This window comes from Ambystoma mexicanum, chromosome 1p (genome assembly GCF_040938575.1).
Source record: "Ambystoma mexicanum isolate Mex_15411 chromosome 1p, UKY_AmexF1_1, whole genome shotgun sequence".
In the NCBI taxonomy this organism is placed as follows: domain Eukaryota; kingdom Metazoa; phylum Chordata; class Amphibia; order Caudata; family Ambystomatidae; genus Ambystoma; species Ambystoma mexicanum.
In genome coordinates, this window is record NC_090921.1 from 87,490,743 (window position 1) to 87,517,062 (window position 26,320).

Genomic DNA, 26,320 nt, shown 5'->3' on the forward strand with positions numbered 1-26,320 from the left:
CCACTTGGACCTCTGGTTGTCCTCCGGACTAATCCTTCTTTCTGTCCAAAGGTGGTATCCAATTTTCATCTGAACAGTCTATTTACTTACCCGTCTTCCTTCCAGACCTGGCCTCAGATGCCGAGAGGGTATTGCATAATTTGGATGTCAGACGAGCTCTTGAGTTTTATCTGGACAGAACATCTAAACTTAGGAGCTCTTCCCAGCTTTTTGTGACCTTTGCAGATCCGAAAGGAAAGCCAGCCTCGAAAGCAACCATCTCCCGATGGATTGCTTCCTGTATTTCAGAGGCGTATACCGTTCAGGGCCTTCAGCCTCCAAAAGGAATTCACGCCCATCTTGTGCAGGGCAAGGCAGCTGCCGTTGCCTTCCAAAAATATGTTCCCAGGGAAACCATTGCCAGAGCAGCCACGTGGGCTTCCCTATCGGCTTTTTGTAAGCATTACTGCTTAGACCTGAGCTCCAAAGCTGATGCTCAGTTCGGTCAGGCTGTTCTTAAGAACCTCTTTCAGTAAGGGAATTCCATCCACCTGTTTTCCTGTGAAGAGTGCTTGGTAATCTCCCAAAAGTATGGAGGAAAGGGGACACGACGTCGCAGTATAACAAAGTTACTCACCGTAGTGACTACCTTAATCCTAGTCCATAGTCCCTTTTCCTCCATACGCCTGCCCGCCGTCCCCTTTAACAAGTATCGTCTGTTCTTGCTTAAAGGTCTCATACCTGATGATAGAAAAGGACTGAAGAGCGATGCGCAGGGCAGAGCTAAGGAGGGCGGGGTTCCGGCCGCGTGCGGTACCCCACGTAAAAAGAAAGGAACACATTTTTCAGTTTGATGCTGTTTTACAAAAGTGCTCCAGCCCCGTCCCACTTTGTCCCCAAAGTATGGAGCAAAGGGGACACTGGACTAGAAGTAAAGTAGTCACTACGGAGAGTAACTTTGTTAAAAATGGACTAGGTTTTGCATTGGGCTCATGACACGGGTCAGGACCCTACCACCTGTCCTCTGGATTACGTACTGTCTTTTTCTGCGCTCCTGGCTCAGTATGGAGTTCAGGTGGGTACTTGCTGCACTTATTTGGCAGCCATCGGGGCTTTCAAGAATCCCTCTGAGCATGTTTTCTGCAGCAAACTCGGTCATTAAGGTCCACCTGAAGTGGTTGTCTGGCTTTTTCCACCGGTGCATATGTCGCACCAGATCTGGGACCTCAGGGTGGCTCTGGCAGCTTTGCAGCACAAACCTTTCAAGCCGATGGCTTCTGTGGACATATGCTTAGTGACACTAAAGATGGTTTTGCTGGTGGTCTCTCCATATCATCTGAATCAGGAGATCTGCCTGCCAGTGTTCTTCCCAAACCCGCAATGGGAGGCAGAGAGGACCCTGCATTCTTTGGACCTCAAGAGGGGCCTCAAGTTTTATCGCTTCGGGAAGTCTGAGGCATTGTTCGTGACTTTTGGGGGCTTCTCCCCGAGGCTCTCAGGCCACCAAGGCTTCCATCACTCATTGGATGGTTCAGGCTATTTTGGAGGCATACACAGCCATAGGCAGACCTGTTCCTGAGGGGATTCATGCCCATGCGGTCCGAGCCAAGGCCACGGCTGTCGTGTTTCAGAGATTTGCTTGTTGGCATGTCATCAGCAAGACGGCTACTGGGCCACTCCATCCGCCTTCTGTAAGCACTACTAATTGGACACCAGCTCCAGGCACGATGCAGAGTTTGGTCAAGCTGTTCTGAAGAACCTTTTTGCTTCATCATAGATATGAGGCAGGCTATCACAGCTCCACCCTATGTTCTTGTTCGGTGGAATCACCCACCAGGATGGAGGAAAGGGGAAATATGAGTAATTAAAGTCACTCTCCGTAGTGACTAGAGTACTCCGAGTCCATAGTCCCCTTTCCTCCATATGTCCCACCTGCTTTCTCGCGCTTGTATGCCAAGGGCTAATATGTGCTAAGATTAGCCAGGTATCTAAGCGTTCGATGTGTTCAAAAGGGACTAAGGTGAGGCACCAGAGGGCGGGGCCTCAGCGGGGCGTTCCCATGTCCGAGGTCGCCCCCCACGCGCTATACTAAATTTATAGGGAAAGCTAAATTTTTCGCTGTCAAAGGTTCCGGTACTTTCCCCATGTTGGGGGACGCCCAAAAGGATGGAGGAAAGGGGACTATGGACTATGAGTACTCCAGCCACTAGAGTGAGTAACTTTAATTGTTCACCTTACCTACTCTACTCCAGAGGGAGGTGGACCAGTCCCTTCCACTTCCATCACTGTCCTGACGTTTTCGCTCTTTCTGCCTCCCTCTCCATTTATCAGGCATCTACTCCGCGCTGTCCACACCGCTCCATTCTTCCCCTAGCAGTCCTGCATCTAAGGCTGGCTGCATCATCTTCGTCCCCTCCTTCCACCTTATTTCTCTTCCTGTTTTTCTCCTCTTTGTCTAGTCTGAATATTTTTCTCCCTGGTAGCCATTCCCCCTTATCCACCTTAGTTTTCCTCCACACCTCCTCCTCTATCACTCTCTCTGCCTCACTGAATAATGCATGCACCTGTTGGGGTGTATTCTTCTCTATGTCCGCTAGTTATTTCCTCTCCCCCTTGTATGGATTTCCTCCCTTCGTGCATCTGTCCTTTTCCCCTGTTTTTGCATGGCCCCTCCAAGGTCTGTCGCTTGGGGTTTGTGTACCCCTCTGTGGGCCGTAATGACGATAGACACTGTAAGGTGGGGGCAGAGAACTTGGTCCGCTCCCTCCCGCAGTCTCCTCTTCCTCCTTTTTCCTTTTTCCCCCTCTTGTCTCTTGTTATAAATTCCAGAGCCCCAATATGTTCCCTCTCCTTTTCAACTTAGAGCACTTGTATTCTGTTAACAAATACATGAATTTATTTTCTATTTTGCTGTCAAAAGTTCCCTCCCCAGGCCATGCATGAAAACCCTGGCCTGCAGTATCCTGAGTGTAACGCTCACCTGATTCTCGCAGAGGCGCCGGTCTTGACTGGGCGACTACCGTATCTTCAAAGGTGATGTGTAGCACCCGGTTGGCTCTTTGGGCTGGACCTCTGTGCACTGTATGCCTGACGTGTAGAGTAAGATGTCTTAGGTAAGTGAATGCCGAGCTCTCCATCTGCCTCGGGGCAGGGTGCTGTAACCAGTTTCTTCACTGGATAGGTAGCGCAGGCCTCTTGACTTCAGAGGACTGCTGTCCGTCGTTTACTGCACGAACTGTAAGTTTCGAGTCATTCAAATGTCTTTAAAGTCTTTAGTAATGATGTCTCTTGTTTTGCAGGGTTCCGGCGATGGCGGATGACGGGCTGAAGTGAGTTGAAGATGGAGCCCGTGTGATGAATAGAAGCGCCTGGAAGCACGTAAGTAAGCGCTTGTTGCCTGCTTCACTATGCGCTCTAACTGTCTTTTTATTTTGCAGGTACGAGTCGGAGCGGCTGCAGGGTGCCGGAATACCCACTGGATTAGATGTGGAAAGGAGTAATGGCACGTGAGTATTAAAGTTCCCCAATGTCTTTAAACGCACCTTGTTTTGTCTTTCAGATGCGGGATGCAGCGCCGAAGGCCTCCGGAGCGTGCGAAGAGTTGGTAAACTTTTGTCTTTCAGATGCCGGAATGCAGTGTGAAGACCTCCGGAGCGCACGAAGAGTAGGTAAGCCTTTGCCTTTCAGATGCCGGAATGCTAACCTGTTCTTTCTTGTCTTTATAGGTGTTGCTGAAGACTGGATTCAGGATGGTAAGCCTTTTTCCTTAGGCCCAGGACCGGATGCAGAAGACACGATGAGCGTTCTGCTGCAGAGGTTGCAGAATAACGCAAAGCAAGATTCATCCACCGGGTGTGGTTTAAATAGCCTCCTGTAGTGCTTAGGTGTCTCCTTCCACAGCCACGCCTAAGTAAGAAAAGAGTTCCTGGTAAGAAAAGAGTTCCTGCCTTCCAGAAGAATTCCAGTGTTCTGAATCTAGGGAGTGGCTCCAGCCCCACCCAACAGGAAAAGTAGTTCCAAACAGAAGAGGATCAGAGGCTCAACTGGCAGGCAAGTAAGCAGCATGGTCTGCTAAAGGTAAGTCCACCCAAGCATTATGAGCCTGGCGCTTCCAGCGCTGGGACTGGGCATATTTATGAGCCTGGTGCCACTGGCGCCAGGACTGGGTCCAAAAGGTCCCAATTGGGACTGGTTGGCACTCGGAACCTGGGTTATGGATCTGCTTCCAAGGGAGTTGGGAAAACCCTGACCTTTTGGAAGCAGAGACACTGAGCCCATTGAACATTTTATTTTACTATTTTATCGCGATACTGGGGCAATTTTCGGCACATTTGATCCAGGGGGCTATCTAAATAGGCCATTATTTCCTTACATCCTTTCGTCTTTTATCCCAGCTACCGTTTGTATTTTTCCTACCTTTCTTCTTCTCCTCCCCTTTTTCTCCCCCCACATGCACTCACTCCCAATCTCACCTAGCTCGGCGTTCACTCTGGCCCTCAACACAGGCCCACCCAAACACTCCGCTCGTCACACTGGCCCTCTCCACAGACCCGACCACTCACTCAGTGTTAGTATTCAATGGCACTCTCCATGGGCTCACCGTTCCCTATGTTACGGCATGTAAGCGCTGTGCCTCCCCTGCACAGTGTGCACATGCCTGCCGCTACAATGCCAAGCACACTATTTTACATGAGGTACTTCTTGGTGTTGATCTTTTTACCACGAGCCCACATCATAAGAACACTAACTACCACACGTGTGTCCATCTCTGTACCCCGCATAACAGGAACACATTTAATAACACAACTCTAACCCCAATATCGCAACTATACAATTGCCAGTACTACATGCAACTCCTGTCTGATGGGGATCACCACTCACTGTGCATCGCTCCTTCTGTAATGTGGTTGTGCCGACACTCGCGTCCACTCACTATTGGGTGGTTCGCACTAATGTCTAATACTACTACACCGATCGCCCTCCGTCCTTCAGGATGTGTCCTAAACATGATACAAATCTATCCTTCCACTGCCGTGGACATGCAACCACTATGCAGTGTGTTTTTGCATGGTTATACTCACGTCCTAGAGACCCTTGAGTCCCCTCGACACTGAGCCTCCACCACGGGCTCACACTTCCCACTGAGCGTGGGCGGCATTTGGACCAGGCAGACTTTCGTGAACTGGGCATCTACAGGGCCTCCTCCTAATGCGCGTTGGACAGGTCTGCGGTCGCCGGACCCTCAGCCTGGATACCCTCAGCTAACTGGGAGGACTGAGAATCTCACTGGGGTGTCCAAATATGTATGAGGGGTCCTCTGGTTCCACCATATAAAAATCGTGATAAAAAAGGAGCACATACCGGGACAAGAAACAACACTGTTTATTACAGCTGGGCGAGCACAAATAAAACAAAACAGAAGAGAAGAGTGTACAAGAAATGATTGATGAGAGCTTACATCTGGGCATACAGTGAGCATTTGTTTTATACTACGAATACAATGGTTAAAACATTACACAGTTGTAGCTCAGGATGTTCATATTTTCCATGTTTCTCTAGAAACTCATTGGCTCAACTACGTCAGATCCTTAAGAGCTAAACATATATTAGTAGAACCTGATTGGAGCAAACAGATCAACAGTTCCCAACTCATTTCCTCCGCTTCTCACCCCTCCTGGGAACAATTTGCAATTAGTAAAATAACATTTCTCCAGCATGGGGTCTGGCATGGATTCAAATGCTCATGAATATTCCCCGTCGTCAGGCCGGGAATCCTCGGTATAGAAAAAAATCAGTATCAGTTTCATTTCTGATCTGTCTTTCTTAGTAGTAACCAATCACTGGTCTCTGGGTCATACTGCCCCCCGCCAATGACTGTCCTCTCCCTAAACCCCCCCTCCGGCAGCCATCCTCAGATTTTTACCGCACGTTCAAGTGTTGGGAGTCCTCGTGCTGTAGCTCTCGAGCTTTTGCTGTGTTTTCGCACATTTTTGAGGAGATTTTTCTCATTTTTCAGTTAAATAGAGCCTCAAGCTCCACCGTTTCTACATCCGATCAACGGGGATCAGTTTCGGAGTTTTCTACGCCCCTCAAGGGTGAAGATTACGTCGAGTTACGCTTTTGGAGGATTCCAGACGTTCCGAGGCCTACCCCGGACATGGCCCAGGAGAAAGGAAGCTCGACGCCCGGGAAGCTGTTCAGGACCTGCCTTGGATGCCAGCTTCAGAATGTTTTCAAGGAGGACGAGCATTCGTTATGCCTCTACTGTCTCCATGAGCACAAGACGCACAAGGAGAAGGACTGTGCGTTTTGTGGGAACATGTCGGAGCGGACCATGAAGGATCGCCACCTCCGTCTCGCCAACTGGCTGGAAGAGAAGAGCCCATCAGGCGAGAAGAAGAAAAAGAAGTCCGAGCGGTCTTCTAAGTCCTGTGAGGGCGCCCAAGCGACGGGGGCCCAACAAAAGGCTAAGCACCGTGAGTCTGCGGGCACCGGGAGCGCCGAACGGTCGGGCTCCTTGGCTGTCAGGCAGGGCGCATCCCCCCCGGCGCCATCAACCACGAGCCAACGCTCTGGCTCGGGTAAGAGGAAGTCCGAGAACCCGGCGAAGCTTCTGGAGAGGCCCCGGTCGATCTCGAAGATTCTGGCAGAGGGGGAGCGATGCTCGGACCCTCCCCCCAAGGTGAAGGCCCCAGGCATCCAGAAGGTGACGATGCCCTTAATTCACCCTGCTAAGACCTCGATTGAGGATGTCGCTGCGGCCCTGGCTCAGCCTGTGAAGGCTACACCAGTGGAGGCGCCCTCAGGACCCAGAGTCTCCCTGCCACCGCGGAGGGAGTCATCTTTCAGGCCCATTGAGAAGACCCCCACAAAGTCCTCGTTGGAAAAGGTGGGGGAGGGGCTGGTGGCCATCATGGATACAGACACGACCTCTGATGAAGAGCTCATCGAAGTCATGGAAGAGGCCCAGCCCATCTGGAGGGATCCCGACGAGGGCGACGACGAGAGCGACGGTGTCGCCGACAAGGCTCCTCAAGAGCCCTCGCGCCCGTCGTTTCCGGCACTGCAGGACACCTCAGCGGCCATTTTGTCAGCGATTCAGTCCTTATGCTCGGAGATGAGGACAAGGTTGCCCCTTCCCCCGACGGAGGTACCTGAGCCAGACCAGACGGGGGAACCGGAGCCAGGACCTTCGGAGAGTCCACCGCATAAGAGGAGGAGGACGCATCCTACGCCACCTCTCCCACCTCTGCGACCCGCTCTGCCTTCCCCACGGTCTACTACCCACGGGGATGATACAGGCACGGGACACGGCTACGACAGGCACAGATGACGACGGAGGCGACGACGAGACGTGTCCCCCGTCGCCCCCTGCTCTGGCGTCCCCGCCCGACGAGATTGGATCCTTTCATGCCATGATTTCCAGGGCATCTGAGCTTTTTCAGCTCTGCCCAGAAGAAAAGAAGAAAGAAGGGTTCCTTTACCAACGGCAGGAGGCTAAAAGGAAGACGGTCCTCGCCGTACCGCTTCTTGATGACATCTGGGATGAGGGGCTCGCCCTCCTCAAGAACCCTGCCACGGCGCCGGCAAAGAGGGACCGGTACGAGAAGAAGTACCGGGTCCCCGACGCAGCCCCCTTGTGCCTTCGGGCGCTACCTACCCCGGATTTGGTCGTCTCGGCGGCGGCAAAGAAGAAAGCTGGGGGGGCATCGGCCTCGACATCAACTTCCCCGCCGGACGGCGAGGGCAGGAAGTTGGACACGATGGGACGACGGATCATCTCATCCGCAGCGACGACTATTAAGGCGGCCAACGCCCTGGCTATCGTAGCCCGCTACGTCAGGGAGTTGTGGTTCAAAATCGCCCCTCTGTTAGACTTTATTCCGGACGCCAAAAGGGCTGAGGCCCTTGAAATCCTACAGGAGGGGGGGATTGCTTCGGACCACGCCATCACGGTGGTAACGGACATCGCCGACACCGGTTTTCCGTCAGTTGGGCAAGGTCGTTTGCTTGAGACGACGAGGATGGCTCAAGGCCACGGATTTCCGCCAGGACGTACAAACCAAGGTTTTGGACTTGCCCTTCGACGGGAACAACCTGTTTGGGAAGGCGGTTGATGAGTCCCTTCAGGCCATCAAGACAGACACAGAGACTGCCCGGGCACTGGGAGTGCTCCAACAACGACGGCCGTCCTTTCGGAGCTCCGGAGGCAGACAAGGTGCCTCCAAGGGATCCGGCAGTGGCTCCTCCACTTACCGCCAAGCGGCAAGATCTTCCTCCCAGGAAGCCTACAGGGGACGCGGCAAGTCAGGTGGTGCCCGTCGTCGTCGACAAGGAGGCAAGGCAGCCTCCAAACAAGATTGAACCGACCGTGGGGTCGGGCCCCCGCTGAAGCACCCCGGTGGGAGGACGGCTGGCGAGATTCATCAGCGTGTGGGAGTCCATCTCCACCGACAGTTGGGTGCTGGACGCCCTGGCCCAAGGGCACGCCCTCGAGTTTCAGAAGAAGTGCCCTCGCGTTCCACCCGTGGCCAGGAAGGAAAATCACGTCCCTCAACTACTGTTGGAAGTAAGGGCGATGCTCAAGAAGGGTGCCATCGAGCTCGTCCCAAAGAAGCTTCGGGGCTCCGGAGTTTACTCAAGGTACTTCCTCGTAAAAAAGAAGACAGGAGGATGGTGCCCCATCCTGGACCTACGACGACTGAACAAGTACATCAAGGCACAGAAGTTCCGTATGGTCACCCTCCAGCATGTGCTGGGACAGCTGGAGGAGGGCGATTTCCTGTCGTCGTTGGACTTGGAGGACGCCTACTTCCACATCCCCATTCTAAAAAGACACCGAAAGTTCCTCAGGTTCGTGGTCCAAGGGCGGCACTACCAGTTCAAGTCGGCGCCCAAGGTGTTCACCAAGTGCCTCGCACTGGTGGCGGCGCGGCTGCGCCTACAAGGGATCCACGTCTACTCCTACCTGGACGACTGGCTCATCCGGGCAAGGACAAGGGAGCTCACCATGGAGCACACTGCGAAGACCGTCCAACTGCTCACGGACCTGGGATTCTCCATCAACTTTCCAAAATCCCACCTGGTTCCGTCGCAAGTCGTCCTGTTCCTGGAGGCCAAGCTCGACACAGTGGCGCGGCTGGCCTCGCCGTCGGAGGAAAGGACCAGGACCATTCTGGGCAAGGTGCAGCGTCTGCTGGCCACGGACATGGCCAGGGTAAGATCTATCAAGTCCCTCCTCGGGATGATGTCCTCCTGCATTTATCTGGTGTGCTTTTGCAGGCTTCGGATGAGACCCTTACAGGAGTTCCTTGACGCCCGCTGGATCCAGTCGACGGGCATCTTCGAGGACAGGATCCCTCTCAACGAGACGTTCCGTCAGGCGATCCGGTGGTGGGGTACCCGCTCCCATCTGTCGGCGGGCACGGACTTTCAGACCCCAGCTCACCAGGTGACGGTGACGACGGACGCCTCCCTGGAAGGTTGGGGAGCACACTCCGGAGATCTTCACACGAGAGGCCTTTGGCTCCCGGAGGAGAAGTCTCTCCACATCAACATCTTGGAGCTCCGCGCGGTGTTCTGGGCCCTCAGGTCTTTTCTTCCGTCCCTCAAGGGCAAGGTGGTGAGGATCTTCACCGACAACACCACCACGATGTTCTACATCCGGAAGCAGGGCGGGACCAGGTCCCCGGCCCTATCCAAGGAAGCCCAAGATCTGTGGCATTGGGCCGTCGCCCAAGGGATGTTTCTGGTGCCTCTTCATCTGGCAGGAATAAAAAACACGATCGCCGGCTCACTCAGCAGGGAGCTGCGCTCGTGCCACGAGTGGGAACTACGCCAGGATCAAGTGGATCGACTCTTCCGACGATGGGGCGAACCCCAGATCGATCTCTTCGTGACGGCGATGAACTCCGAGTGCCGGAGGTTCGCCAGCAGGTTCCCCCAGCCGAGGAGCATGGGCGATGCTTTCTCGTTCCCCTGGGACGGCCTATTTCTTTATGCGTTCCCTCCGCTGCCGTTGCTGCTCCGGCTCATCAACCAGCTCAAGAGGTCCCGGTGCAGGATGATCCTCGTCGCACTGGCGTGGCCGAGACAGATCTAGTTCCCGGACCGTCTGGACTTGTCAACGTCCCCACCAGTCAAGCTGCCGACGGACGCAGACCTTCTCTCCAGAGAAGGAGGCGCCATTCTTCACCACAACCCGGAGTCGCTGAACTTGCAGGCCTGGCTCCTGCATCACTAGAGTTTGGAGGGTACGACATCCCGGTCGACTGCAGAGAGGTTCTTGCAAAGGCCAGGGCGTCCTCAACTCTCGAGTGCTACGGACATAAATGGAAGAGGTTCTCTGTCTGGTGCCGTGCACAGAAGATTAACCCTCTGCGGATTACGGCCCCTCAAGTACTGCCGTACCTACTGTTGCTGGCCAAAGCTGGACTGGCTCACGCCTCCATCAAAATACATCTGGCTGCAATCTCCCGATATACCAGGACGACGGAACGGGCGTCCTTGTGGTCTCATCGCCTGGTGAAAGAATTCATGAAGGGACTATTCCGATCATTCCCGCCGGTGAAGGCTCCTGCCCCGGAGTGGGAGCTTAATGTGGTGCTGACCAAGCTCATGGGGGCCCCATTCGAGCCTATGCATTCGGCGCCTTTGAAGTTCCTGTCATGGAAGACAGCTTTCCTCGTGGCCATCACCACCGCACGACGAGTGGGAGAGATCCAGGCCCTATCTTGCAAGCCTCCATACTTGACTTTTCATGACACGAGGGTGGTGCTGAAGACACACCCATCCTTTATGCCCAAGGTGCCGTCGGACTTCCACCTCAACGAGCCCTCGGTGTTGCCAGTTTTCTTCCCGTCGCCTTCGTCGCCGGCCGAGAGGACTTTGCACTCGCTGGATGTAGCTAGAGCGCTGAAGTTCTATGTGCACCGCACGAAGAGTTTTCGGAAGACGTCACAGCTGTTTGTGAACTTTGGGACTGTGAATCAAGGGAAGGCTCTCTCGAAGACTTCCATTTCCAGATGGCTCTCCGGCTGCATCATGCACTGTCACCGGTTGGCAAACCGACCGCTGCCCGGCCGTCCGAGAGCCCATTCGACCACAGCGATCGCTGCTACCACGGCGTTCCTGTCTGATATGCCCCTGCTGGACATCTGCAGGGCTGCGACGTGGAGGTCGACGCACACCTTCACAAGATTCTACTGCGTCGATCGGGACTCCATGGAGGAGTCCAGGGTCGGCCAAGCAGTGCTGCGCAACCTGTTCGCCTAATGTGAGCCTGGTGAGGAGGTAAGAGTTGCTTAATGTTGTGTTGTTGTATTCCTTAATGTTGAGCCTGTTGCCACCTCCCGTGGTTGTGCATGTGTGTACTGCTATGTATTCTCTTATTCATGAGCATGTGAATCCATGCCAGACCCCATGCTGGAGAAGGAACAAGTTACTTACCTGTAACTGTTGTTCTCCAGCATGGGTCTGGCATGGATTCACATGGGAACCCTCCCGCCTACCCCTCTGCGGCTCTTCACTTGGTCATACTGCCACTTTACGTGCTACCAAATCTGAGGATGGCTGCCGGAGGCGGGGCTTAGGGAGAGGGCAGTCATTGGCTGGGGGCAGTATGACCCAGAGACCAGTGATTGGTTACTACTAAGAAAGACAGATCAGAAACAAAACTGATACTGATTTTTTTCTATACCGAGGATTCCTGGCCTGATGACGGGGAATATTCGTGAGCATGTGAATCCATGCCAGACCCATGCTGGAGAACAACAGTTAGAGGTAAGTAACTTGCTCCTTGTGCTGACCGCTGGGACTTTATTATTCTGCCAGTAGTCAGCACCATTGTGAAAGAAACACTGGACACCCTGCTTCTGGTGGGAAGGGAGACAGTTACATGGTACCTGCTGGATATGGCCTTTGCAAACCTTGTGATGGATACTCTGAAGGCTGGCCACCTCCCAGGGACTCAGAACCATACCGTTTGTTTGGTCCTCCCAGAAAAGCCACTCTGTTCAGCTTCCCATTCCCATAAGCACCTGCCGACAGGCACTCCTAGATTTGTGAACAGTTCTCTGGCTCAGGTCCACTTCCCTCTCTACCCCCGAGTGCCCGTAGGATTGGCCTGCCTCCCTGTCATTACATCCCCCAGTGTTGACTTGGCTGCATCGGGCTGGCCGTGACCCGCGGCTTGAGCTTCGTCTCCCTCTACCCTAACCCGTGGTGTGCTGATCATGTGTTCAGAGCAGGTTTCGTGTGCAAATCTTAACCTGAGGGCATCCCTGCTAAATGTGTTGAACTGCATTTCTCCAAGAGGCATTCTTTCATGTTGTGGCTGCAATTTGTTTGTGTACCCATGTTCCCCCTCCCCCCCCAAGGGAAGCCCCATTTCTTCTTGCTTATTCCCGTAGGTGGTAGGTGCCCTCCCCCCCCTCCATCTGGCACTGAATTAGCACCTTTGATACAGAACAATGAGGATAACCAGAAGCGGTAAGCAGGCGCTGCATTCTAGTCTCTGGAACTAATTCCGGGAAGTTTAAAACACACACAACTAAACAGAATATCAGTGAGAGGCAGCGACTGCAGAGGAATGCAGATTCTGCCGATGCTGGTTGGAACGGCGGTGGCGAGCACCCTGTGGAAGGCAGCACAGAGGCTGACGACAACGGCGTGCAGAGAGACCGGACCAAGAGAAGCTCATCGCTTTATTGCTATAGGCAGCTGGATCTGCCAGAAGCAAAGGAAGATAAAGCGCGAGCCAAACAGCTAACGGGATGCACCCCAGCCAGCAAACCGAAGGAGAAGACGAAGGACGCAAGGATGCCAGAGCTGCCCGGTAAGCCCTGAGAGAGCAAGTGAGTTACCGGAGCACTTGAGAGCGAGTGTCGCATATCATTAACAGCGCGAGAAAGCCCAATTAAAGTTATTGGAGGAACTGATACAAATACAAAGTGTTAAGATAAGGACAGTGTTAAGAAAGAGTTGGTGACCCAATACTTGGAAAGAGAGATTCATACGAATAGGGTTACGAAAGGGTCGGTGACCCAATACTTGGAGAGAGAGGTTGAGACGAATATGAACAGTGTGAAGAAAGGTTCATTGACCCAATGCTTGGAAAAGGACATGGATAAGAATACGACCAGTGTTAAGAACGGTTTGGTGGCCCAATATTTCAAAGAGGTGTTCATAACAAAAGTTTCCCCTCCTCTCAAGCACTCACTTGTGCACCCTCTGCTCAAAAAAACCTCAGCGACTCGTCCTTTCCGGCAAACTATCGACTGATCGCCAACACGCCTTTGCTCGGAAAACTCCTGGAGAAGCCTCCTATCACTCAACTTTACACACCATACTGAATCTGTTGGTTGTCTCCCTGACCATGAGTCTGGCTATAGAGCATTCAGAGAGACGGAAACTGCTCTCCTGAACACATGTGAAGACCTGCTCTCAAATCTTGACTCCAGCTCTCCTCCTGTCCTCATTCTTCTCGACCTCTCTTCTGCTTTCGATACAGTAAACCACAACATCCGGATCACCCGTCTCTGTGATACCCTGGGCATCACAGATCAGGCCCTAGCGTGGCTCGACTACTTTCTCTCTGACCTGCCGTTCCAGGTGGAACTCGGGCCCTTTCTCTCCTCTACCACCCTCTCCACTTGTGGTGTCCCTCAGGGATCTAACCTTGTCCCTGGTTCTTCAATACCTACATGACCCCCTTGGCCCACAGAATCTCTACCTTTACCTCTAACTTTCAGTGTTATGCGCATGACACAAGCTCTCTTTCAGGCTACCCTGGGCCGCCTCCTCCTCCTCCCGGCTCATCCCTGACTGTCTATCCGCAATTCAGGCTTGGTGTGCTGCTAGCAATCTATGCCTGAATGCCAGTAAGACAGATTGTCCTCATTGAGACCCCTGCTCCTGCTTTCTTACTGGCCTGCCTCCCTTGGCCCTGCGCCCTCACCTACCAATGGGGCAAAAAATCTTGGGGTCATCTTCGACTCCACTCTCTCCTTCTCTTCTCACATCTCAGACATCTCCAAAATGTCCAACTACCAACTGCACCGCCTCAGAGGTATTCTACCTTTTCCCACTTTCCCCCAGAGTCTCATCACCTCGAGAGGCCTGGTTCACTCTATGCTGGACTATTGCAACAGCATCTTTCTCAATCTTCCTACTTCTACTCTCTGTCCTCTACAACTTATCCAGAACAGAGCAGCAAGACTTATTCTTGGCCTCAAGCCATGGGACCGTATCTCTCCGGCGCTGAAATCCCTCCACTCGCTCCCTGTGGCTGCAAGTATCAAGTTCAAGACCCTATGCATAATCCACAAGGCTTTCTGGTGCTGGGGCCCACATTTTCTACAATGCTTTCTTCCTAAATACTCTTCCTCAGGAGTCCTCCGCTCGTTCTCCAACTCCCTGCAAGCTGCTTAAACAAACAGAGATTTAGGGGTAGATCGTTCTCCTCTGCCGGTGCTTCCCTCTGGAACAGCCTCCCTGGCACGCTCCATCTTGAGCCGGAGCACCTTAAGTTCTGGAAACTCCTCAAGAAGGGCCTTTTCTCTTCCTCCTTCTCCCCTGCTAACCTCCGTTCTTTTCTCTCCACCCTTCTTCTCCTCCCTAACTCTGTTCAGCTTTTGCTGACTGGTTCACCTCCAGAGCCTACAGGTCCCAGGCTCCCCCGCCAGTATTTTGCACTTGCCTGCGGGCTGCTTCACTTTGTTCAACATTACTGCACTTTTAGCTTACGCACCTTGAGCGGGGCAACCTCTCTGCACTTAATCCAGGGCCCTGCTGGACTGGACTCTGTGTTTCCACCACCTTACCCTCTGTCTCTGCACCTCTATCTGTATGGATGCATGACCTGAATGTACTAAGACCAGTTTGTTTGTCTCTCCCTCTCCTGTTCCCCCGCACCACTCTTTTTTCCGCTGAACTTTGCTGAGAAATGGTGGATGACCCAATACGAGAAAAGCATTATTTCCTGGATATGATGAAAGAAAGAGTGAGTAGAGAAAAAAGGGCCCTGTGAACCAGGCAAACAGTGAGTCTGGGGCTCCCATCCATGAAAGGATATAAAGCCCTGGCAGAAGAGTAAACCAGGCTCTGAGAGAGTCTGGGACCCACACCCAAGAAACAGAATTGTGATATCCGGGCAGGAGAGTAAACAAGGAGTAAGAAGAGAAGTAAACCTGAAACCGTGAGAAAGAATACAAAAAGGGAAGACCCAGACTCTTAAGAACAGCAATAAAGTTGCAATACCCTGGCAGGAGACTACACCAGGTGTAAAAGGAGGAACTGCCAAAGGAAAAGGGAAGATCCATACCCCTTTATGGTTAATGAGATACGGAGTGAGAATAAACAGTAGGTTCAAGAGACCCAAGGGAAGGCTTATTCCCCCTGGAATAGCGTTGTACTGTATTAATATATTGGATGGTGAAAAACAGAAGGAATAAAGGGAAAGAGTTATTTTCCTTAAGACTGTGGACGCATAATAAGTGGAGAAACTCAAGGGAGAAGTCGCCCCTCTTGAAACTGAGGTGAAATATTGTATAAAGAAAGAGACACAAGAGGGGAGAGCCCTTTGAAACAGTGAAACATTACATGACCTTTTTTCCAAAGGTACCGGACAGTCAGTGAAAGACCAGAAGAAACATAGGGGAAGTAACTTTAATTCCTTTTTGTTTTGAGCACCTTAGAAATTCGTTTGGAACCCTAAAAGAAAACTACATAGTGCATAGTACTAAGTGTATAGCTTACAAAATTCCCCTTCTACACATTGTTTTAAGTTTAGCTTTTAAGGGTCCGTTTAGGGTTTCTGGACGCAGGATGCTCTTTGATTTAACCTCCTGGCACAGACTTTGAGACAGAAACCCCTCATATACACTGGGACAGGTAGGAGTTCCCCAAACCCCTGTTTCTTTTAACAATAAAGGTCCTATTTCATACTGAAACTTGTTACTGTGTCCAAATCTTACTCTTGATCCCTTACACCCCCCCTCCCTCCCCCATTAAGGTCAGTGGTCAAGATCTGGCAAGAGAAGCTTTTCAAAAACTGCCTTCACTAAGGGAGTATGGCAATTTTCTTTCACCGGTTTGTGTAGAGAATATGTTATTAAAGTGATATTCTAAGCAGTCCTCTGGAGTATAATTTTAAACCACAACTACCAATACAAGCTTGTTTTAAAGGCAAGGATTGTAAGACAATCCTGTTGTGAATAGTTTGTGTGGGTGTTTAACTCTCTGACCTTCTCTGTTGTTCAGGAGCGTCAATGCTGAGAGTTTGGATTTGGAGCAGGAGGCAGACCCCCTCAATGTTGACCACTTCTCCTGCACCCCCCTGGTAAGTCAATCTAGCAGTATCCTCACTTGTGCAGATGTGAATTTACATGTATTCTAAATCTCAAAGGTTTACCCAGCCAGGTCGATGTCATGGGAATGCTGTTTGTGCTTTTCCTTGGTCGTGAGGGGAGTCTTTGGCTCAGGGTTCAAGTCTCGGAGCACAGAATCCTGTGAAGTTCACCTAGAAAAGAAACCTGTACTCTATTTGTTTCACCATGCTGGATCTGTTGTCATTGAAAGTACTTACCTCTGGGTCCTAGTATGTGCACAATTATTTGTTATAATTGTGCGTCCCTCTGGCCCGGGGCAGAGATCCTTTGGAGGTGGGCATCAACTGCATTTTTCGATTATCTTACATTGGGGTCCTCCTGGTCTGCAGCATCTTCTTCTAGAGCTTCTGGTTCTGCTAACAGCCTCTTAATCTATTGATTTGTGTCTCCTCTGGTCATCCCTGTAGTTGTTTTCCATGGAATAAGCACTTGTGGGGTAAAACAGACTTACCTTTTACACGCAGCTGGCCCATTTACTTTGTTCCATTGACTCCTATGGAACTTTCTACCTGCCCTATAACTCCCCTAAAGTGACTTCAGAGGTACTGTCCTGCCCTTGAACATTTACCTATACCCATATGGGTTCAGGAAATTCTAGGCAAAAGACTGGATTTTTAGGACTCACCTGTGATTTTTGATTTATTTTTCAAAGTTCTACTCTTTTCTCCTGTATAGGTGAGTGGCTGCCACACTGTAACACTTACTTGAGGGGGTCAATTTCCATTACTCCCTTTCTGGGCAAACTCCTGGAAAAGTTGGCCATCTCTCAGCTTAACCTTCATTCCAATTCTCTTGGCTGTCTCCATGACCACCAGTCTGGCTTTGGAGGTGCCAGAAGCACGGAAACTGCTCTCCTGAACCTCCATGAAGATCTGCTCACCAACCTTGACTCTAACACTCCCTCTGTCCTCATCCTCCTCGATCTCTCTTCTGCCTTCGACACGGTCAACCATACCATCCTGCTCAACCGTCTCCGTGAAAACCTGGGTATCACTGATCAGGCTTTGGCTTGGTTGACCTCTTTCCTCTCAGATCGACCCTCCCAGGTCCAACTTGGGTCCTTCCTTTCATCCATCTTCCTCTCTACCTATGGTGCTCTCCAGGGGTCTAACCTCTCCCCCTGGCTTTTCAACCAATACCTGGCAACTCTCACCCACTGCATTGCCACTTTCTGCTCAAATTTCCAGTGCTACGCTGACGACACTCAACTCATTTTCAGGCTGCCCTCTGCCACCTCTTCTCCCTCTCTCATCTCTGATTGCCTAACTGCCATTGAAGATTGGTGTGCCGTCAATGATCTTTGTCTGAATGCCAGCAAGACGGAGATCCTCCTCATCGGCACACCTTCACCATCATTTCCCCTCACTCTCTGGCCGGCCTCCCTTGGCCCTCCTCCTACCCCCACCTGCGAGGCTAAGAACCTTGGGGTCATCTTTGACTCCACCCTTTCCTTCTCCGCCCACATCTCCGAAGTCTCTAAAAAGTCACATTTCCTGCTGCACCTCCTCAGAGGTACTCTGCCTTTCCTCTCCTTCCCCAAGAAGCTCATTGTATCCCAAGCTCTGTTTCTCTCTAGCTTGGACTATTGTAACAGCCTCTTTCTAAATCTACCTGCCTCTACTCTCCGCCCTCTGCAAATAATCCAGAACAGGACTGCGAGACTTGTCCTTGGCCTCAAGCCCTGGGATCGTATCTCTCCAGCTCTGGAATCTCTCCATTGGCTCCCAGTGGATGCAAGGATTAAATTCAAACCCTCTTCATTGTCCACAAGGCTTTCTGGGGCCTGGGCCCAAAATACCTTCAGCTATCCCTCCGCAAATACCTCCCCTCTCGAGCTCTTTGCTCCTCTTCCTCCAACTCCCTCAGGGTCAGTTGTTTTTCAAAGAAATGAGCTGGGGGTAGATCTCTGTCTTCGGCTGCGGCTTCCCTCTGGAACAGCCTCCCTGCCTCTCTAAAACTTGAGGAGAACCATCTCCGGAAGCACCTTAAGACCTTCCTCTTTTCTTCTGCCTTCGCTCCCCCTCTCCCCTGCTGATCTGTTCTCTCTTGGCACCGTGCACCTGGCCACTCTCTGTCCTCCGGGCCCAGGTCCCTGCTCACCCTGCCAACCTCCTGCACTGCCTCCGGGCCACCCCTTGCACTGGGGTCTGTATCTGTACACATACAGCCCCCCCCCTTTTTCTTCCTGCACTTATCAGACCTACCCTGTCTGCTGCCTTAAACCTAGCACTTGCAAATTGCTGGCTGCACTACCACTATTTGTTGCCTTTATTTATTGTTATGTATCTGTTTCTCCTCTGCTTCACACTTTCCACTTCTCCCCCCTTCCATGCACTTTTCCCCTCCCCCCTCTCCCATGCACTTGCGCGTTCTGAATGTCACTGGGCCTAGTAAGATCGCTGTTTTGTTCTCCCCTGTTCCCCTCCCTTTCCTTGCCGCGCTCTGAAACACTTATGTACGAGCACAATAGAAATAAAATATCAATATCAATTTGTAACTGTGTGACTACTTTTACTGGGCTGGGAGTGCATTGTGTTTGTAAATGTTGTCAAAATGTATCCTTTTGGAAGATTTATGTTCTGTGTAGAAATAGTTTTTCACCCCAAGACTGATATGATCATATGTGCATTTGTATTAGTTTAATATATTGTACTAAGGGGGGTTGAATTAAGGTGATGTGATGTCAGTGTTGGCCTTATGGGCCTTTTGCACTATTTATCTGTAGGTTAAAAATGTCTAGTTCTCTTTTCTGCCTACACCTTAGCTGTATGTGTTTGGTCCTGAACCCCTGGTCTAGGCCCTACCATATATAACAGGGGTGGGGTGTTTCTTCAGGACACTGTAGTTAATTGGTCAGGTATACTCGTACAGGGGTAACTGGTAATGATCCTGATCTCCCAGATTCCTTGAAATCATACAATGTTAAATGATCAAGATTGCTTCAGAATGTTTTATTTATTTTTAGAATTTTATCAAAATCTTTGCTTGGAGTCAAATTGTAATGCATACAAATAACGCTAATTTCATACCAAATATAAATCCATAGAAAAATGTAAAACGGTCCAATTTCATCACATTCTCTGTACAGTGAATATTGAAATGATGCTCAACAATAGTGACACATACATAGTGTTTACATCTACAAACAATAATGACACTTAAATGAAGTTCGCGAAAATAACAATGAACACAGGAAACGAGACAAAAACAATCTCTCTAAATTAGACTGATTACTTCAGGGAGTTTTGAAATTGTCCTTCCTTCACTCATCATTTTATATTTAATGCGTGTTTTCTAGAATATAAATTATGAACAAGTTGTCAGTGCTCTGGGGCATTGTCGTAAAGAAATATAGTCGGCACAGTGTGTTTTGGCCTCTTTGAGCTACTCATCGTGTGCTCATTCCATGAATGTGCCAGCCGTCATCAGGACAGTAAGGTTGGAACGTCTCCCATAAATGTGTTCATATGTTATAGCACCTTTTTAAATTTAAATTCCTATCTGTTGGATTAATCTTCTTTCAGTTTGGGCAAATTTTAAAATTAGCCAAGAAAATTGGAATGAAATTAATGTTTCCGGAATCACTTTGTGTCCCACCTTATCCTTTTATTGTCCAATTTGTGTACAGTCTCTTATTTCCATATACCGCAGCTCATGGCTCCTATTTCTTATGGTCCATATGTTTTATATGGCTCACCTGTTTATCTTGTGGTGCCGGCATACATTGTCCATTACTCAGATGCTGCAATGCCATGAGCTCCGGTATATGAAAATAAGAGACCGCACAGAAGTCGGACAACAAAAGGGTAAAATGGGTGTAAGGGTGCAGACGTAGAAGACTGACACACTGGTGGCATGCTTTTGGCTACAGATTTTTATGAGATCAAAATAAAAGGAAAAACCGTACCTGTACCCTATTTAAAGAGGCGTTTCCCTGCCTCAAACAAACTAAGCATTCTGTCAGGAGGTCCGTCAAAACCAAAGAGTACACTGTCGTGCTAAAAACTGTTTCCTTTCCCTGCATTCGATATCAACTAAGGAAAAAGGGGTGATCTTCTTAATCCAGTAGAATGGCTCTCCTCTTCTGGATGATACTTCAAAGGTCATCTGTAGGAAAAGGGAAGTGTTCTTCTTCAAGGGCACATCACAAAAAGTCTGAAAAGGTTCCTTGGATTGACTCTCCACCAGGGCACATAGAAAATAAAGTGTTCTGTCCTTGCATTGTTAGGGGGATAGCCTCCCCCTAACCTTCCTCCGGTTTCTCAGTGTTTTCCCAATTCCAGGATAATTAACTTTCTTCCCCTGGCCTTTCCCAGGCTCTTTGTACTGCCAAGAGAATGACTCTCTACTCTTGGCTTCTTTCGCAATGCTCGCAACTCCTGGAGAAAGTGGCTCCCTTCCCCAGGTCTTTCTCAGACTTCTCACAGTATCAAGAGAATGACTCCCTTTTCTTGGCTTATTTTTACAATTTCCACAACTACGAAGGGGAATGGCTCCCTTACCCTGGTTCTTCTTATCTGACTTACCACTTGGTCAGGTACTGTGACTGTGAACATTAATGTCCACAGCTCTGTATCGGGGGTACTGCTTTCTTTCCCCTTACTCTCTCTTGGATTCACCACCCACCTGGCTCACTTCTCTGCCAGGTATTGTGACCATGAGGAGCAATGAGGATGATTCTATCGGTGTGGGACCCAAACTTGCACTTTCTATCTTCTGTGCACAGTACACCTGGTGTACTCTCCTGCCAGGTACTGTGACTATGAAGAATACTTTGGATGCTTCTCCCACCCTATATTCTTGGCTTAGTAGTTTTTCCCCAGTCTCTTAACCCATTGGTTGGAGCACCGGCGCCTTCGCCACCAGCTGCGTACCTTCTGTCTTGGTCCGCAGTGGTCCTGGGTTTCTTTGCCACCTGCGATCTGCCTGGTCTGCAGCGGCTTTGCAACAGTGATCTTACTCCAGGTATTGGTTGTGCTAACTAGCCATAAAGACTGCCTGGAACCTTCATATGGCCAGCCTGCCGTCGCTCCTCCTTGCTGGTGACCGCCACAAGAACTATCGGTTTCTTAAGCGGCGTCCTTCATCCCTTTTTGTTCCATAATGTAATTTAGATGTATCAGATTGTCTGGTCCACTTACTTTGGTTCCGCGCCTCTTCCTCATCCCAGTACTGAATTGACTAGTCTCCCAGAAGTTAACAGAGCTCTTTTTCATCTTAGTATCTTTTAAGGGGACTCTACTTGGGTAGTCCCTACTCCTCCTTGTCTCAGTACTTCTCAAGGAGATTGTGTTTTCTATCTTAGCACAATCATAGAAGTGTGAGGTTGAGGGGTGAAATCAATAGGATAGGAGGGCAAGTGAGGGTGTGTTGGAGTGTTGGAATACCATGCCCTTCCAGTATAGTCATCCCTGGTCTCATAGGGGGCGATTCATTCCCGTGAGATCCACCCGCTGTGTACCACGCACAGGGGGACTATCCGGTAGCCGCCTAACCTCCCTGGCATCAAGAAAAGGGACTCCCCCCTAGGGGAGAAGAGATGACATCCAAAAATTCGTCACATGGGACACAAAGGTATCCCGGAAGCATTCAGTTGAAAATTGGCCCAGACTGAAAGAATATAAGCCAACAGACCGGAATTTAATTTTAAAAAGGCAGTATAACATAGGAGCACATTTGTGGGAGACGTTCCAACTTTACTGTCCTGATTAAGGTCGACACATTCATGGAATGAACACACAAGCAGTAGATATTGATATTTTATTTATATCGCGCTCGTACACAAGTGTTTCAGAGCATGAAAATCAAAGATGCCAAAACACACTGTGTCGACAATATTTCTTTACGACGGTGTCCCAGAATTTTGGCAACTTGGTCGGAATTTATATTCTAGAAAAACATACATGGAATATAAACGATAAAAGAAGGCAAATTTAAAAACTCCATAAAAGAATCGGTCAAAGTTTAATTTAGAGAGATCGTGTTTGTCCTGTTAACTGTGATAATTGTTATTGCTGTGCACTTCATTTAATTGTCATTGTTTGTAAATGTAAACACTATTTATATGTCACTATTAATGAGCATCATTTCAGTATTCACTGTAGAGAGAATGTGATGCAATTGTACTGTTTTAAATGTTATGGATTGTTAAGTTGGGATGAAATTAGCGTTATTTGTATGCATTACCCTTTGTCTACAAGCAAATATTTTGATCAAAATATTATTTTAAAGAAAATGTTACACAGCACTGGTAGAGCATATGTCTGGAATATGATCAGTTGTCTATACTAAGCATCCTGATAATTTAGTATTGTATGGTTAATTGGTCAGGCACATGGAGCATTTTAACTGCTTTCCCCCCCTCTCCTAATGGATGTTGGGTGCCTATCTGAGACAGTTGGTAAGATAGCTCAGCGGGTTGAGCGCTCACTGCTGCGATCTGCAGGTCATGGGTTCGAATCCCAGCAAGGTCAACTAAGCATTTCATCCTTCCGAGGTCGATAAAGGAGTACCATCTTCGGTAGCTGTGAGTTTTTAATCTGCTGCTTCCATTTTATATTCTTATTTTTCCTCTCTATCCATTGCTTTGGAGTCATTTCATCTTGTGCATATTTTGCCAGTCATTAAGCATCTATTTTCCCACATCGTGCAGGAGCGTCCCGGTCCGAGTGCTCTTCCTTTTTCACTCCCTTACCTCTCCTCCGGTCAGCTGTGCTTTCGGCTTCTGCTCCGCCAACAAGCTTTGCACTGACCACAAACCCTGCCATATCTTGCCAGCTATTCTGCCTTCCCCCTGCGGATGCTGTTGGTAACTCTGTTCCTTTCTTCTGTGTCCACAGCTCACATCTGTGGCCTTCTCGCGGTCCGCCCTGCCCTTGACTCCACAACTTCTTGGGGTTGTCTACCGCTTCCTGTCCGTTGTGCAGGACCCACCTCAGCTGCCTCCTGGTATGCAGGATTCTCCCTCCGGGCCCACAACGATCGGCCTCGGCTCCCGCCTGCTGCTCCTGCTGGTCGCTCTCCTGCTGGTTGTTCCACCTTTTATACACCTGCAACCACTTGACAAGTTGCAGGTTTTAGTCCACAATTGTAATTGCCTGGTCGTGATTAGTGGAGCATTTGGTACATGCCTGACCTTTACAACACTCTGCAGGCCAATTCCTCGTCTCAGTACTAGAGTGGTGAAATTACATACTAGTGTTCACTACTCCTAGTCGCCTCTTCCTCGTCCCAGTACTATAGTGAGTTGAATGAGGGGAGATGGTTTGCAATAGCCCATAAAGGTCTGGGCAGGAGGAGCTTGGTTCTCATAATGGAAAGGGGGATACCATGTTTTGCCGGTGGATATCTCTCACCAATCCCCAAGGACACTCCACCCAGGTGACCTTCCCTCGCTTCTCCACCCACCGGGTCAGGATCAAAAAGCAATGGCCTTTCCCTGGCCATCTGAGAAGAGGATACAAGGGGAGTAGGTGCGAGGCTACTGTTAAGCAAGATTGTATGCAGTAACCCTACACCAGTCGTCTCCTCTTGGTATTAGGTAACCCACTTATTGGTATAGGTCTGTACTACACAAGTTGGTAGAGTGACTGAGCAGCCAGACTTATCTCAAGAGGGGTAAATGTGAGCTGTAGAGGTGTAGTATCGAAATCCACGCATACAAGTATCCTAATAACCATTTTACTGAAGGTTTTCTAGTAAAATAATGATGTATGTAACTGTCAGTTTAAAAAAATCATTCTTCATAAAGGGCAATGTGCAACAATAAAAATGCACTTCATAACACATTCTCAGAATTAAGATAAGCTTATTAGAGATGCTTCATACACACTTCCTGCACCCGGAGGCGACTTCAATTACTAGGACAGTATTGGCATTTATATATCACTTTTTGCACTTTTTGGTAAAGTTGGGAGGTTGTCGAAAGTAAAGGTTAAGGGAAGGAAAAAGGTTAACAGGTTATCAGAGCATGTTAGAACTTTTAGATCTCTCAATGAAGTCTAGAGAAAATCTTTCTCAGCAATATTAGTTAAACACTAATGTATCACCTTTGAGGGACAGTTAGTATTAAAGGCAATGGGCCAGAAGAGTCTGCAGGGAGCCAGGACAGCCAAAGTAAATTTGAACACTGTCTATGGAGCTGAGGCACTTCTTAGATAGCACAAAGGTCTTGCACAAAGTTAAAGAGTTTGTAGATGATCACTTTTGGGCCACAAGCTGTAAGGCTTGTGAAAGTCAGAGCTGAGATCAACTCTTCAAAGCAGCTACTACAAGTCTCAAGTGAGATAATGCAAGCTACAGACAAAAGAGTGGTTTCAGCTACCTGCAAATAGCACCACCACAGATCTTGGAAACTTGATGGGCTTCCTTCACTCCTTGAGTCCAGCACTCTGATGAGGTTACTCAAGCTTGGGTTGTCCTGCTTTGGGAGGGTCCTCAGGATCTTCCTGGAGCTTCGGTCCGGCTTAAAGACGTTGCACTCGACTACGGATTTCTCGACCCCTTGCACTTGGTTCCAGCAGCAGCAAAGAAGTACAGCCAGTTGGCGAAGGTCTTCCAGCAAAGTTGGTCTTTGGGTTAGTTGGTCCCACCAACCCAAGGGAAGAAGTTGTCCTCTCTGGAGCTTCTGTAGTCGATTCGGAAAAGCAGCTTTAGAACAGCAGCAGGGCTTCACTGGGCAGTTCAACGGTCCAGGAGGATGCAACAAGCTTTTCTTCATGATTCCTTCGGATGTTTCGTCCAGTGGTCGACTCTGTCTTCATTTCAAGAAGCCTCGCCTTTTATGCAGGTTTCTCCCATTCATGCACAACCTAGCTGTCACTCACAAAGCAGGGTTTCTGTCCTGCAAGGACAGCCAGCCAGCCAATAAGCACCGGGTGCATTCAGGTTACCAAGGAAACTAAGGACAGCGAGTTTGGGGCACCTCCCTCGCTTCCTGCCCTGCCAGACACACTGGAGCCAGAGGCGGCTTTCAGTGCTGAAGCCTACCAAATGCGAAATAAAGAAAAGGGTTAAACCTGGTTTGGTGCGCAGAGTAAAACCCAAGGAAGTCCTCACAAGCAAGAAATTGTGAAAAAAGAAGACCGGGGCCATTTTGACACAATGGCTTTATTGCAGCTGAGGATGAAGATGAGTTTTACAAGTACAGTTATCCAAATAAACTCTGGCACTCGAGGTTTCTTGATAAAACAATTATTCATTTATTTCACAGTCACTTATATAAACCTTTTTCAGAAAGGGAGCAAAACATGTAACACTTAAATATACTTCAAACCACACTCTGTTTCTCTAAATCAGATGACACCCATTGGAGATGGCACAACAACATTTCCTACACTCTCAGGTGGCTTAAATAGTTAAGACACTGTGGACATTGATTTATCACTGGTACATTTAAAGCAATACTGAATTAGGTGTAAAAGATAGAATAGAGGAATAAAACAAAGGTTAACAAATAAATTATAAAGTACTGTGTAAACACTTGAAGGGCCACAAGCTGGGAGGCTTGTGAGGGGCAAAGCTTTAGCAACTCTGCATGGTAACCAAGACAGGTCTCCACCGAGTGCAAGTAAGGCTACACAACAAAAGGTAAGTTCTCTTAGACTTTATATTACCTCTGGTTAGAAGAAATGGTTCCAGCTGGCTACAGTTCCTTTGGATCTCTGCAGCTTCTGTTGTTCCTGAGCCTCAGTCATGGGGACAGAAGAGAGGATGTCTGGGGACTCCTGCTCTGCAATGGGAAGGTCAGCGGCAGCAATGGGCATACTTCGATTCAGCCAGTGTTCCAAGTGTACGAAAAGAAGTAGTGGAACTATGTTCCCTACTGGCCTGCACCGATCCCAACAAACCTCATCACCACACACCCTCCCTCGCACAATACACACCCCAAAACACATGCTCTCGCTGTCTAGGGGAACGCTCAGTGCACTGCACTGAAAGTGAAAGTGTCAACT

General features: G+C 49.5%; 1 protein-coding gene across 13 annotated transcripts in view; it reads left to right on the top strand.

The window, feature by feature from the left end:
* The window catches only part of CAMTA2 (calmodulin binding transcription activator 2), a 1,813,542-nt gene that overhangs the window by 1,347,785 nt on the left and 439,437 nt on the right, over window positions 1-26,320 (top strand). For all 13 annotated transcript variants that reach the window (XM_069643632.1, XM_069643658.1, XM_069643676.1 and 10 more), the window contains one exon: window positions 16,240-16,318. In XM_069643632.1, coding sequence (XP_069499733.1) covers window positions 16,240-16,318 — 79 coding nt within the window. The remainder of the gene's footprint in view (window positions 1-16,239; window positions 16,319-26,320) is intronic.